At 55.7% G+C, this 14,787-nt stretch overlaps 1 protein-coding gene across 4 annotated transcripts in view; it reads left to right on the top strand.

Annotated features, from left to right (window-relative positions):
* The window catches only part of EIPR1 (EARP complex and GARP complex interacting protein 1), a 173,019-nt gene extending 168,939 nt beyond the window's left edge, over positions 1-4,080 (top strand). For all 4 annotated transcript variants that reach the window (XM_011768755.3, XM_011768754.2, XM_024797894.2 and 1 more), the window contains 2 exons: positions 753-920; positions 3,547-4,080. In XM_011768755.3, coding sequence (XP_011767057.1) covers positions 753-920; positions 3,547-3,721 — 343 coding nt within the window. In that variant the 3' untranslated portion in view covers positions 3,722-4,080. The remainder of the gene's footprint in view (positions 1-752; positions 921-3,546) is intronic.
* The last annotated feature ends 10,707 nt before the right edge of the window (positions 4,081-14,787 follow it).

The raw sequence follows: 14,787 nt of genomic DNA, 5'->3' as shown, positions 1-14,787 counted from the left end.
CTTGCATCTCTGAATTGTTTGAATTACTTATCTGAAGCTATATTGTTTTTGCAATCAGAAAGTAAAAAGCCTGGATTACTAGTGCACAGTTTTGATAAATTCAGTGACTTGCTGGAATTTCCTGTGGTCTGAGTGGCTGGGCCTCCCTGTGCCCCTGGCCATGCTGGGTGCACCTCCTAGTGTCAAGCGCCCAGCACTGTCTGCCACCCGGGCCCTGGAGCTTGTTTTGGCCTCAGCATGACTGGGAGGCAGAAGCTCCCAGGCTCTAGGACCCGTGCCAGAAAGAAAGCTGATCCCAGTAGCCAAAACCAAGGACAACCCTCGTGCCCCAGGAGGCCGCCATGCCCTGGTCTCCGGACCCACAGTCACTGCCAACTGGGAACATGCCGTGAGGCTTGTTTGATATTATAGGATATCGCTAATCCACATGTTGCTTCTGGGGCAGTTTTTTTTTGTTTTTATTTTCGAGTTTTAGAAAGCTTGTCTGAAATATTGAGTGATCAGCCTTCTCCTCCTGCAGTTTTCAGCCAACATTTAGTCTTCCCTGTCTGTCTGTTGGGACTCAAGAGAAACCTACAGCAAACCCACCCTCAGCGGAAAACTGCCTTCTGTCAGGCCCTGGGATTGGGGCTGATTGCCTGGCAGTGTCTAACGTGAGCCCCAGCCTCGTGGGGCCCTCAGGGGCGGTGTGGCGTGTTGTTGGTGTTGCTGTGGGTGACGGGTCATTTCAGTAGCTGCTTTGCCCTCTGCAGGGTGTGGAACGTCCGTTACAACCACTCTCACGACCAGCTGGTCCTCACTGGCAGCAGTGACAGCAGAGTCATCCTTTCCAACATGGTGTCCATCTCGTCGGAGCCCTTCGGCCACTTGGTAGACGACGATGACATCAGTGACCAGGAGGACCACCGTTCCGAGGAGAAGTAAGGGCATGCGCTGCAAAGCGGCTCACACCGTACCAGAGCCTCCTTTCCCCACAGCCATCTCCCGAGCCAGGCTGCGTAGATAGAAAGTTTACAGGTGTGCGTCTGGGGGACACTGTCCTTCCCCCCTGCAGCTGTGGGGACCCACAGTTCCAGGGGTGCCGTCATTAGCAGCCCAGATGGGAGGCACTGCAGGTGGGTTGGGGTTAGGTGCGGTTTTAAAATAGATCTCTTTGTGTTTGTGTTTGTATTCTTATTGAATGCAATAAGAATAATAATATTTTAAATCTGTAAGATTTAAAAGACTGTCACTGGTCTTCAAACTTGAGCATGAACAATAATGAGAACGAATATATCCCAATCCTCACAGCACTCCCTGTAAGAGACGCATCCCAATTGGCGTCTTCACTGGCGTGGATTTGAGCGTGTTGGGGTCAGGTTGTTGGCCATCAGCTCATGGGCCTTCCACTGACTGGTCGCAGGGCTGAGACTCCAGGCCAACCTTCCCAGTTCAAACGCAGGTCCTACTTCGCTTCTAGATACTCTACAAAATGTGGTCAACCGTGATGTGTGTTTTCTAGTCATACCCTCATTGTTCTGGATTTTCCCAAAGCTTTTTCCGGTGCACTTTGATTTCCGATCCTAGGTGAGATGGGAGATTGCTAAGGGCACCCTCTTCATGTCCACATCTGGTCAGCGGTGCAGTGCCAGGGCCCCTGTGTCCTTCAGTGGCCCACCTTCACAAGTGGCAGCTGCTTCCTGGGGGGTGACTGGGCGCGACTGAGATGCAACCGCAGAGATTCATGCCCCAGATTGCAGAGGAAGGAGGTCTGGAATAAAACCCTGTGAAGTTGGACAGTTAGAGCCCTGAAATATGGTGGGGTCTGTCACTCTGTTTTAGGATGCTTTGCACTGTTTTTTGTCTGAATTCTTGCCCTACCCACCTGAACTTGGTCTAAGATTCCTCTGTGGGAAGATCTCTGTCTTCAGACTCTTTTCTGCAGTGGCGATGGGCCCATCTGTTTGTCTCTTGACTCTATGGCCTCACTCCATCACCCAAGCTGGTGTGCAGTGGCACGATCATGGCTCACTGCAGCCTTGAACTCCTGGGCTCAGGTGATCCTCTTACCTCAGCCTCCCAATTAGCTGGGACAGCAGGTGCACGACACCATGTCTGGCTAATTTTTTATAGACACAGAGTTTTGCCATGTTGCCCAAGCTGGTCTCAAACTCCTGAGCTCAAGCGATCTGCCCACTTCAACCTCCCAAAGTGCTAGGATTACAGGTGTGAGCCAGACTCTGTTGTTTTTCTGTTCGATCCTTAGAAACTCAGTCCGCCGTAGAATAGTACTTAAGCACACGCACGATGGAGTGTGCCCAGTGGTCTCCTGGTGCCTTTGGGCCTGGCTTCCTTTACCATCCTCTCTGCCAGTGGCCCGGGGAGTCTGCACTTGCTCACCATGTCTGTCCCTGTTAGGGAAGGAGCCCGATGGGCCTGTTGGTCGGAAGACTGCTGGAGTTGTCCTCCGGGCGGCAGTGTCATGGGAGCAAGGCAGGAAGGAAGGAGGTGATCAGGGCTACACAGACGTCTTAGGACACCCCTCAGTCCTGATGTTCTGCTGCAGTCAGGAAACCATTATTCCCCCTGAGGGTTTGCACCTGGCATTTGTCACACCACAGCAGTTGACCACTGGCAGGTCCACTTTGTGGGAAGCCAACTTCCCAGAGACCGTGCGAGCTCTGGAGGGTCCGTCCGTCTCGCTGGGGGGGCGAAGCATTTTCCTACAAAGAAATGCAAAAGCAGTTCGAGTGCGGTACACAAATTAAGTGGGAATTTTTTTGTGAAATGGGAAGGAAAGTGCCAGAGAAGCCTGTGTCCGCCGGAAAGTGGCCACCGTGAGCCAGGCAGGGCCCCTCCCCACGCGCACGCCGTATGCTGAGGAAGTGGTGGCTCTTGTGTGAGGATCCCCTGGCCAGGGCTCCCAGTGAGGGTAACTCAGTCAAGGGAGGCGAGGTGGGAAAACATCCTGGGTGAGGCCAGGCAGGTCACGCCCCTGCTGTTCCCACTGGGCTAGGGTCGTCTTCCTCTTGGTGTTATGGGGGGAGATCCTCAGTCCAGCCCCACTCCCATCCTAGCACGGCCCCTCGGGCCCCAGCCTCTGAGTCCTGCACAGCCAGGAGCTGGACCAGCTGCTTCCCAGGGTCCTTTCTGCTCAAGCGACAGGGGTTTTTACATCCTGTGTTATCCAGACACGGTGACCGCTTCCCCCAATCTTTCCCCTGAGCAAAGGAAGCCCTTGGAAGACCTCCGACAGAATATCACCCCAGGCTCCCGTGGGCCAAGGACAGAAGCAACCAAGATACCACGTGCCAATGTCGCCGATTTCCATAAACCTTTTGAGAAACGCCTGCTCCTCACGGCGACAGTGAGGGTTTCTGGCTTCTGCAGGGACCACCCCACTGTCCTTAGCGTGGGCTCCTCTAATTCTTCCCATCCCACAGCGGAGAAAGCTGAGGCCCCGGGACCTCTCGTATCTCCTGATGGCAGCGCTCGCGTCCTCCCTGCGCCTCTCCTGGCCGCCCCACCGGAGCTGCCGAGCTCACGTCCGTCTCTGTTGCGTTGCAGGAGCAAGGAGCCCCTGCAGGACAACGTCATCGCCACCTACGAGGAGCACGAGGACAGCGTCTACGCTGTGGACTGGTCCTCGGCCGACCCGTGGCTGTTTGCCTCCCTGAGCTATGACGGGAGGCTCGTGATCAACAGGGTGCCCAGGGCCCTGAAGTACCACATCCTGCTGTGACTCCCGGGCCTGAGTTATCCAGGTTCCACTGGGTGGTTATGCTCTTGGCAGGTTCCCAAACAGTCACAGCTCTTTGGCGGTGACTCATTTTCCAGGTGCTCCCTCTCTGGGAGAGCCGCTGTCCCCTTCCTCTAGCAGCAGCGTTTATGAATGGGGTGAATGGAGCTGTTGTCGACGGCACAGCTGACGCCTGAACCCAGCCGCTGTCGGCAGAGACGGAGCCCCACATTGTTATGTGAATAACAACATTTTCTGTTTTAAAGGTGTTAGGAGTTTCACTTTTTAAAAAAATGTTCCTGCAATAGTAACTCTTCTTTCTCTTCAGAGTAAACAATGAAATAAAATAAATCCACGCTGCACAGATGCTCGGCTCATTCTTGCAGGAGCTCTGCCCTGTGACTGCATCTCCTGGGTCTTTGTCCATTTTCTCTTTCCTGACCCAGGAAAAATGCAGATGGACAGACGTGTGCTCTCCACGCTGCCCTAGCATGGAACTCCTGGGGGCCATGGAACTCCCGCTGGCTGCGGCAGTGGTGGGCGCCCGGCTCGCGCCCTGCGCTGAACTGGTGTGATGCATTTTCACTGCTGTAGACACAGGCTCTGCCCGTCCTGGGCCTCTCCTGGTCTCTGCAGCCTGTCCTGTGCTCTGTCCTGCCCACCTTGGCTGGTGGCCTTGGAGGTGCCGTCCTCCCTCACCGGGGAGCTTGGGGTTGGGCTCCCACGTCTCAGTTGTCGGGGACCTCATGCTCACAGGCCCCTACACTCATCAGTGCCTCTCCTTAGGAATCCTCAAACACTGACCTCGCCGCCTTGGTTCGTGGTTCCCTTGGCTGTGCGGGGTCTGTTCTGTGCATCTGGTGTTCCCACTGGAGAAGCCACCCGGGCCCTGGACTCTGGGCTCCGACTCCCTTAAGCCTCCAGCTGGCCAGGTGTCCCTGCAGGGCCACTTCTGTGCTCTGCTGCCCCAGTCACCTCATCCGTAATGATGGGGAAGGATGGGCTGAGCTCCCCGGCCCGTCAGCTCCGGGCGTTGACAATTCTAGGACAAGCCTCGCCCAACCTGCAATAAGGACACGTTCCTGCTGCAGTGCCCCCGCCGGCACGTGTGCTGTGCTGCTGAGGACACTGTGCACCCAGAGGGCCACGTCCTGGATTTTGTTTTCATAGATGGGAGTTCACAGCCAAGTGGAGGCCATAGGGGAAGGGTGAAAAGGTGGGGTCCTGGGGGAGAGGACAACTGCTGAGGGGGGGTCCACAGATGGGGGCCGTAGGGAGGGGTGTGTAGGTGGGTGGGGCCGTGGGGAGGGGCGCTGCTGGTGGGGAGTCAGTAAAGGTACACAACTGGGTGGGGCTGTTGGGGCACACAGGTGGGTGGGGAGTGGGGAGGGGCACGCAGGTGGGGGGGCCGTGGGGAGGGGCACGCAGGTGGGTGGTGAGTGGGGATGGGTGTGCTGGTGAGGGGGGTGGTGGGGAGGGGCGCGCTGGTAGGGGCCTCCGTTGGGAGGGGCACACTGGTGGGGGTGTCAGGAGGGGCGCACTGGTTGTGGGGGCGGTGGGGAGTGGGTGTGGGCAGAGACAGGTGTGTTGCAGACCCTCCAACATTTCTGCTTCCAGGTAAAACCTGCATGTGTGGGGAATGCGTGGCATCTAATGTCAGTCCTCCCTTCAGTTGCTGTCACTTGAAAGAAATTGTGTGTGTTTGTTTAACAAACATAAATTGAGTGCCTACTGTGTACCCACACTTCTAGATCCTGCAGTTGCTGCCGCCACAGCTGTGATTAGGGCAAGTCTCAGCTCCCCTGGAGTGAGTGCTCCTGTGGGCCATCAGGTGACATGGGGACAGATGCCACAGAGAAGTGCAGAGGAGGGGCCAGGGAGCGCTGTGGGATCCAGGCTCTCTGAGAAGGTGATGCGTGAGCCAAGGCCCAGGGTTGGGGTGGGGTGGTGCCTGGGTGAGTGGATCAGGTAGGGAGGCAGCAGGCTGGCGTGGGAATGAGGCAGGAGGCCCAGCCTCCTGGGGAGGGGAACTGGAGATCCTGCCTGTTTGAGATGGAAGCCACTGAACAGATGAGGACTGAAGTTTGGAGTCAGAGGAGGATGGTTTACTGCCTCTGATTGGCACACAGCCGCTGGTGTGTGTGCGTTGTGTGTGTGCAATGGTGAGGCTACTGTGCACCCGGGTGGCTGGCTTCTCATGGGTTAAACACACGCGCACCACACCAGTCAGCACTCACGTCTTTACCCTGGATCCTTTTCTAGAAAGTTAAACACACACTCACCACACCAGTCAGCACTCACGTCTTTACCCTGGATCCTTTTCTAGAAAGTTAAACACACGCTCACCACACCAGTCAGCACTCACATCTTTACCCTGGATCCTTTTCTAGAAAAGATCTGAAAAGTAAACATTTTAGACTTTGAGGGCCACAGTCCCTGTCCCTTTCCTCTCTGTGATTGTCCTGCCAGACACACACCATAAGGTTACAAAGGCAGGCAGTGGATGGATGTGGCCTGGGGACTATTTGCCAACACCAGCCCCAGAAAATAAAACTTATGTTTGTGTAAATATCTATACACAGGTATTTCTACCCAGGCGTAATCACCAAGTGCTGGAAGCGACACAAGCGTCCTTCAATGGTGAGCGGATGGCAGGGCCCCCAGGAGACCACAGGAAAGTCACGTAGAGAAGGCATTAGGTGAGCCCTGGGGCGAGGAATCTTCAGAGAAGCTGAAGATTCCCCTGAATCCTCCTTCAGAGGAGTCTGGGGGTGGGAGGGCACAGGACATGGGGTATCCAGGAGCCAAGCAAAGTGGGGATTTCCTGGAGGACTGAGGCACCCTCAATGCTGCAGGTGGGGTGTCAGATGTGGGGGAGAACGAGCTGGAGACGGACACGGGCATGGAGGTGTGGATGGCCCTGGGGAGGCCCCTGGCAGCTGGTGGACGGCAGGAGAAGCGTGGACGGCAGGAGCAGCACGGGATGAGAGAGGTAGGAAGATGGGAGCAGGAGGGGTTGTGTAAAGGAAACAGAACAGGAGGAGTAACCCCCAGGGCCTGTGACCACAAGGAGATTTCTTTTTTCTTTTTTTTTTTTTTTTATGGAGACGGAGTCTTGCTCTGTTGCCCAGGCTGCAGTGCAATGGCACAATCTTGGCTCACTGCAACCTCTGCCTCATAGGTTCAAGCCATTCTCCTGCCTCAGCCTCCCGAGTAGCTGGGATTACAAGCATGCACCATCATGCCCGGCTTATTTTTGTGTTTTTAGTAGAGATGAGGTTTCACCCTGTTGGCCAGGCTGGTCTCAAACTCCTGACCTCAGGTGATCTGCCCGCCTCAGCCTCCCAAAAGTGCTGGGATTGTAGGCGTGAGCCACCGCGCCCAGCTGAGGATCTCTCTCTTTAAGAAGGAGAAATATCTGTATTTCTGAATGCAGATAGACTAGTCCAATGGAGAAGCACAGAAAGGGGAGAAGGGATATCCTGGAACAGGAAGGTGAGGGTGCGATCTGGCGAGCACCTCCAGATGCACAGGGTGAGACGTTCTGTTAGAGAAAGCGAGTGTGTCCCCAGGACAGCACCCAGCGCCATCGTCAGCGTGGCCACGGTGGGGGTCAGGGGGTCATCTGGGCCCAGCGCCATCGTCAGCGCGGCCACGGTGGGGGTCAGGGGGTCATCTGGGCCCAGCGCCATCGTCAGCGTGGCCACGGTGGGGGTCAGGGGGTCATCTGGGCCCAGCGCCATCGTCAGCGTGGCCACGGTGGGGGTCAGGGGGTCATCTGGGACCAGCGCCATTGTCAGCACGGCCACAGTGGGGGTCATCAACAGTACTTCTATTTGTAAAACGCACACACTTTCAAACACAGGACATGGTTTTATCTTAAGGACCCCTTGTAAACAGAGCAAGCATCCCCCTTCTGAGGATTTTGAAACAGCCTGGCGGCACCTTGCCCAGCTCTGTCCGCAGTCCGGGGCGCAGGCCATGTCCCCTTCATGCAAGTCTCTAGGCTCTGTCTCGAGCAATTCCTACCCAGAGGCAGCCCAGTGACCAGTTAGAGCAGTTCCTACCCAGAGGCAGCCCAGTGACCAGTTAGAACAGTCCGGATGCAGCCACGCAGAGGCTTTGGGATTCATTGCAAGCATCCTCGTTGCCCATGCCATTTTCAGAGCTAGGCCTGCCTCCCTGTGGGTGGGGTGGTGGAGGGACCGCACTGGACAGCCTCCTGTGTAGATGGGGTTCTTCCCTCCTTTACCCAGAAGCCGTGTTGCCAGTGATGGGATTACATGTGGACCTTCTTTAGCAGGACCTGGGGGGCGGGAATATGGGGAAACAAGTCAGCCTCGACCCATCCTTCCGGCCCCTCTGCAGTGTCAGGTGCTGTGCGGCATCGCCTGCGGCTGTGGACGGCAGGGTCCGTGCCAGAAAAGATGAATGTCACCCATGGTGTACCCTGGCCGGGGCCTGACTTACCTCGGCACGTGTCCAGCTGTACAAAGCAGGGTCATTAGTAACCCACTTTCCCCGCAGGCAGCTCTGCGGCACGGGCCTGGCAGGGCTAAATTTAGGAGCAACGGGCGATTTTGGATTTAACATTTTTCATGAGCCTCTTCTGGCGTGTGCGGCCCAGCAAGTTAGCACTGCTCTTAAATGGCTGGGCCGTGGCTCTCCATTCCTGCTCTCTGCCTGGCCAGGTGATAGGAGGGTTGGCGTTAATTGAGAATCATCTTCTGACAGCAGCAGGGGAAGCGCTGCCAACCCACAGCAAGCATCATGCAGCGTCCTCAGGGTGTCCTGGAGCTGGAGCCGGAAGACCCCTCCCCACACCCAGGGCACACGCTGCAGACTGCAGGGCCTCGCTGTGTGGGCTGCGGCTGCCCCATTATCTGTGTGGCTCATTCAGAAGAGCTGTGGCTGCTCTTCTAGGATGTGAAAAGCTGCGGTGTTGGGGGCAGGGTGTGAGAGCACTGGATGGGCTCTTTGGGGTGTCACCAGTGACATTAGGACAGCCCTTGTTAGTGGGAACTCCAGCAGAGCCAGCTTTAGTTCAACAACAGGACCCCAGACAAAGTTCTGGGGGGACGGAGTTGGGAGAAGCAGGCCTTCAGCAGGGCGGGCGAGCCTGCTGCTGTTCTCCCTGAGACACCGTGCTAGGCCCTGCAAAGGCTTCTCCTGTAGCCAGAGAGGCAGAGACTGAAGACACCAGAAATGGGGGACAGGGGATCAGAGGAGGGAAGGAAGGGGTGGGGGACAGAAGGCAGAGACCAGATCAAAGATTTGTGGGCCCCTGAGGACCTCAGGGCTAGAGAAAGTAGGTGCCAGGCAGGGGACGGTCAGGCTGGGGTGGATAGGTGGGTGGGGGGAAGGTTGGATGGACAGATGGGTGGGTGAGTGGATAGTGGGTGGGTGGGTACAGATGGGTGGATGGGTTGATGGATGAATGGATGTGTGAATGAATTGGTGGATGAGTGGGTAGATGGGTGGATGAGTGGGTGGATGGCGGGTGGGTGGATGGCGGGTGGGGGTAGGTGATGAATAGTGGATGGGCGAGTGGATGGGTGGATAGACAGTTATGTGGATGGTGGATGGGTGGGTGAATGAATAGTGGGTCAGTGGGTTGGTGGGTGGATAGATAGGTAGGTGAGTGGGTGGATGGATGCATGGGTGGGTGCATGGATACCTAGGTGGGTGGATGGTGAGTGGATGAGGGTGAGGGGTGGGTGGGTAGGTAGATGGGTGTGTAGATGGATGGTTGGTTGGATGGGGGTAGGTGGGTGGGTGGTGGTTGGATGGGGGTGGATAGGTGAGTGGGTGGCTGGATGAGTGGATGGATGATGGGGTGGCTGAGTAGGTGGATGGGTGGTCGGTAGGTGGATGGGTGGGTGGATGGATAGGTATATAGGTGAGTAGGTGGTTGGATGGGGTAAGTGGGTGGGTGGTTGGAAGGGCTGGATGGGTGGATGGAAGAGTGGATGGGACAGTGGGTCATATCTTAAAACACTAGTAGGCATCATTGGCTGTGCTAGTCTTACCCCTAAATGCTGAATAAGGAGATGCTGAGTTTGGAACAGTTCTAGAGTTGGGTCTTCACTTTCAGTAAATAACCCAAAGCTCTTAGTCTATGTCAAGATAAAGTGTTGATGGGTAGAGGAGAGGATAACTGAAATTCTGCCTTGTATATTTGTATGAAATATGTGAAAATGAAAGTTCTTAATTCCTTTGAGACATTGAAAGCCATAAGCTGGGTCATTTAAAAACAAGATCCTCTAAATAGAGATGGATTAAAATGGAACTTCCCAAGGTATTCTGTGCTGCGAGTGAATTCAATGTGATGATTTTGCAAATAGAGAGCAGCACATAGAAGGCCATTTCCTAAGAATCAAGAAAGGTGGCTCCGTAACTGACCGCACCCCTCTGTTGATGGATTTTGTCCTTTTGACTTCTCCTGATACCCTCTTTTCTAATCTAACAGAACCTTAAGAACATGTCCCATGCACCAGTAGAGTGGCCAAGCTTCCAGAGCAATGCAGGGACTCGGAGCCCATCACAGATGCCCCAGCAGTTACGCCGTCGTGCGCTTTATGGTCTCAGGAAGTGACGATGAGGATTGTGATTGATTAGTGTTTACTGAGCCTTGCTGATTGGATTTCTGCATGGCTTATTGAAGAGGCACTAAAAATCACGTAGGGAACAGCCTGCGAGTTTCTGGTTTGAAATGCTGCCTTATGTGTAATAGCACTTAATGAGGGTTTATTAAGTCAATCAATCAACTAATCATCAATCACGGTCCTCTGACCCAGCCTGCCTTTTCATCGACATCCCCGCATCTCTGTCGTAGCTGACATTCTGATCAAACAGATGGGCGGCCCTTTCCAACGAGCGCCAGATCACCTTTGTCTGTATTGGCTCTTCTTTGCAAATCCTTTGGAAGTCCTCCTCCACCTGGTGAAATTCTGCTGATTCTTGAAAGCCAGCTCCAGTGTCATAGCCTTGGGGCCTTTCCCTGTGTCTCCTCCTTCCCTGACTGTGTCCTGGAATCCAGTCCTTGAGCTGTCTGATGGAGGAAGAAGCCCCATTTCCTGGTTTACACAGGCTGCCATGTTAGTGCTGGAATAGTGGTGAGCGTCCCTGTGTCGGTGCTGCAGTAGTGATGAGCGTTCCCAACATGAGAATACTGGAATGGGAGTGTTCTATGTTGGGAACGCTGGAATAGTGAGCGTCCCCGCGTCAGTGCTGGAATAGTGAGTGTCCCCGTGTCGGTGCCTCATGTTGGTGCTGGAATAGTGAGCGTCCCCATGTCGGTGCTGGAATAGTGAGCTCAGTGTCCCCTATGTCAGGAAGGGCGGGAGCCCAATCCCTCAGTGTAAGTCAGACTCTGGAGGTTGCTCTGAGAAGTGTGGAGGTGGAAAGGGAGAGCAGGAAGGGGCAGAGCAGGCATGGCCCCAGGACCCAGTTAGGTGGCCCCCGGGACATCAGGCATCAGCCCCAGAGCTTCACTCTTGGTGTTAGTTGGTCGTCTTCACCTATTTCTGTAAATTCATTAAGAGGAAAGCATAACGATGTCTTTCTGAACGATGGACACTTTGCAGATTACAAAGGGTTTTTAAGAATGTTTTGCTTTTGACAGCAGCGTCAAATACAATTCCTGCAAATACAGGAAGCGCAGGTTCGGCAGGTGGCGCCCTCCTGAGGCCTCGCAGCTCGCTGTGGGTTCGGGTTCACCTCTTCCCTCTCCCGTTCCTGAGTCAGGTTCTGGTTCTTCCACTGCATAGACATCCTTGGAGTGGCCACTGGCTGCCAGGGCCCCTGTTCCACCTTCAGTAGGGAGCGTGTTCCAGCTCCAGCTGTTGTTGACAGGGGCCGTGAGATCATGGCCCAGCGTCTGCCCACCCAGCCAGCTGCGTCGGGCAGTGGCAGAGTGTGCAGTGAGCAGCTCTCACCCTCTCTCTGTGGGCACAGCACCCACCCACCCACTCAGTCCCTCCATGCCAGATGGGAGGTCTGGGGAGCCCCTCCAGCAAACACGCACCCTGCCTCTAGGCCTGGGACAGGGAGGAAATGCATTGCCAATAACCTCTAAGCTCACAGAGGCCAGCCCGGGACAGAACCACGCAGCCAGCATGAGGCATCCGCCAGCACGGGTGGGCAGTGAAGAGAGGACGGCTCCCCTGAATCCTGGAGGGGTGGGGGCACCAGCCAGGCATGGAGCTGGGTGGGCACGGGAGGGCACGGGTGTCTGAGCAGTGCGACTGCAGCAGCAAGACTGTGGTCTGGATTTTATAGACTGTGCGCTGGGCCTGCACGTGGAGGAAGAGCCAGCCCTGCTGGTTCTGAGGCCGCCTCTGCCCCCGGCGAGGGAAAAGGGGGCTCTCAGGGCGGCCTACCAGTGGCCCCGGGGCCACCCTTAGCTTCCCAGGAATGGGCGGCCACAGAACCCTGAGCTGCTCCCAGAGGTCTCTCCTGGGGGAAACCCTGCCCTCTCCCGCTCCCACCTGGCAGCAAGAGAGGGTGGGGAATGAGGGCTGTGGTGTGCGGCGGGACTGGTCAGGGCGCAGCCCTCGAGGGTGCTTCTGGTAGGGTCCACCTGCCTCCTGGGGGTCTTTGAGATGCACGTCTGCAGGCTTCTCCTCAGCACTCCATATCTAGCATGTCAGCCCCACAAAGGGAGGCCTGGGGGCCTCTGTCCGTTGCTGGGTCCTCAGGGTCTGGCATAGCGCCCCGCACAGAGTCGGAGTGTGGTCACACTTGCTGATGAACCAGCCTGGCCAACCCCCTGGAGCCGCATGGTTCAGGGCCCACAGCTGGGGCCCTCCAGCGGCGCCATCACATGACAGACCTCAGACTGCTGTGTGCCCTCCCACCCTCCTGATGTGGCACCCACAGACCAGCAGGGTCTTCAGGCAGCCCGTGCCCGAGGGGACTCACCTGGCCCCACAGGCCTTTCCACTGGGCACCTTCTTTTTCTGCCTTTTTTTTTTTTTTTTTTTGAATAAGTAGCAGGGTCTTTATCATCATCACCAGTAACAGACTAAACCCAGAGGAAAGCATTCAAGAGGTTTTCCTGCTCAGCTGCTGGTTTATTTTAAACTCGGAGTTGATAGCCCAATCCACTTTTTGATGTAACTATGATGGTTTTAGGAGATTTAGACATGATTTTTTTTTTATAGCATGAAAAAGAAAAATAGAACTGAATATATGATAATGATGAATCCTTCAACTTTTGTGTCTGAAATGGCTTCTAGGCATGAGTTATTGCATAATAATTCATGCCCTGTTGTGTCTTACTGCTTAATAAGCCTATGGAAAATGGTGATGTCGGAACTGCCTTTCTGTTGTCATTTTGGTGCCGTTGAAATTGTGCTTGTGTGGCAGTTGAGGGGAGAGCTGAGGGCCCTCACTGATGAAGCCATCAAGGGCACCCCCAGGAGAAGCCGTTCACGGGCCACATACCAGAGGCCGGGAAAATATGAAAAGATCTGTCGGCATCAACTTCTCCTCCAACAAACAAACCACAGGATTTCCTACTAATACGGCCACCAGCTTCTCTCTCTTCAGGTATCTCAGCCACAGAGACGCCGACTCAGTCCTGGACACATGTCTGAAGTTGACATTGTGTCTTAGGTGGAAACGGCCATTTGCATTTGCGTAGGTGTGGATTTGCTTGCACCCGAGGCCTCCGTCACAGGGCATGGCTCCTGACATCCAGCTCGAAAAGGGCAGAGAATCCTTAGGGCCGCTGGTCCCACGCGGCGGACCCTGGTGCCTGCCTTTATCATAGCTTCGGGCCCCAACTCACCTTCTCACTAGACCGTGAGCTCGTAGGGCTCAGACCGCTTCTGCTCTCGCCTCAGAACCCACCAGCAAAGGCCTGTGGCCGAGCCAGTCAGTGTGAGCCAGAGGGGGGTCAAAGCAGGTGTGAAAGGAGCGTCTGCGTTAGTAGCGCATTCTGCGCAGTTTCACTAGTTGGGAATCTTTATTCTGAGGAGTTAATCCAAGACGTGTTTTCTAAGTAGCTCAGGACAAGGACTGTGGCCCAGGTGTTTCTCTCACCACAGAGACGACTCTGACACGCACTCGGGCATTGCGTGAATGCTTCGCGAACACGTGCACCCGGCCACTGACCCGTCCGTCGCACAGCGAGCCCTGATCTGTGCTGCAGGAAAATGGCACTTGGGGAGGGAAGAAGTCCCGTGGCCAGGAGCAGCCTGGGCCATGTGTGTTACACACAGCAATAGACGGATGCTCCTGCCCCGCTCTCTGTCCACCACTTTCCAGCCAGGAGACACGGATCAAGTCCCTTCTCCCCTCTGGGCCTTCGTGTACAACACAGGGAAGCTGACCTGTGATGGCCAGACTCTTTCAGGTCTGGGCGGTTCCTGTGCCCCAGGACCAGGTGTTCAGGCCCATCAGACCCCGTCCTCTTCCCAGGGCAGAGCCAGTTCTGTCTGTGGGCTCCCTGGGAAGAATGCTGGGAGTCAGGGTTAGTGAGGACAGGGCAGGAGCTGCACCCCGAAGGCCACTGGAGGCCACAGAGTCCTGTCCACACGGTGACTGTGACCCAGGGCCCATCCACAGGTTTCCTTTGTTCTGGTGAGCAGGCCACAGAAACTGGCTCCAGCAGCCAGCAGAGCTGCAGAGTGATCAGGCGACTGCTATCGAGGGCGATTCCGCTGCCGCCGCTGCCCTGAGGGACCCTCTCAAGGCCTGGGGACCCCTCAGCCCTCACGGGAGGCTGGCTCATGGGCACGGCCAAAAGCAACTTTGTTTTGTCTTCAGCCGGCGGCTTGTGCTCATGTATTTATACACAGGAGAAAGTGCAGTTGGCCGTGGGAGAAGTTCATTTTGTTTAATTTTTAATCAGAGACCACTGCGGAGTGGCCCTCGACAAATTCGAGTGCAGAGGAGAGCTCGTCGCATGGGGCTCCTAAGCTCACGGACAGAGCCCCAGGCCGCTGCCTGACCCTCCAGCTAGAGTCAGGCCAGACTCCAGCGACACTTCCGGAATGCTCCACACAGCCGGTGTCCTGCTTCCCCACCCTGGGAGCACCTCATGCGAGTGTCCTTGGTGATTC

Source organism: Macaca nemestrina, chromosome 13, assembly GCF_043159975.1.
Source record: "Macaca nemestrina isolate mMacNem1 chromosome 13, mMacNem.hap1, whole genome shotgun sequence".
NCBI classification, from domain to species: Eukaryota; Metazoa; Chordata; class Mammalia; order Primates; family Cercopithecidae; genus Macaca; species Macaca nemestrina.
The sequence above is the reverse complement of the archived record's forward strand: the minus strand, read 5'-3'. Positions and strand labels throughout refer to the sequence as shown.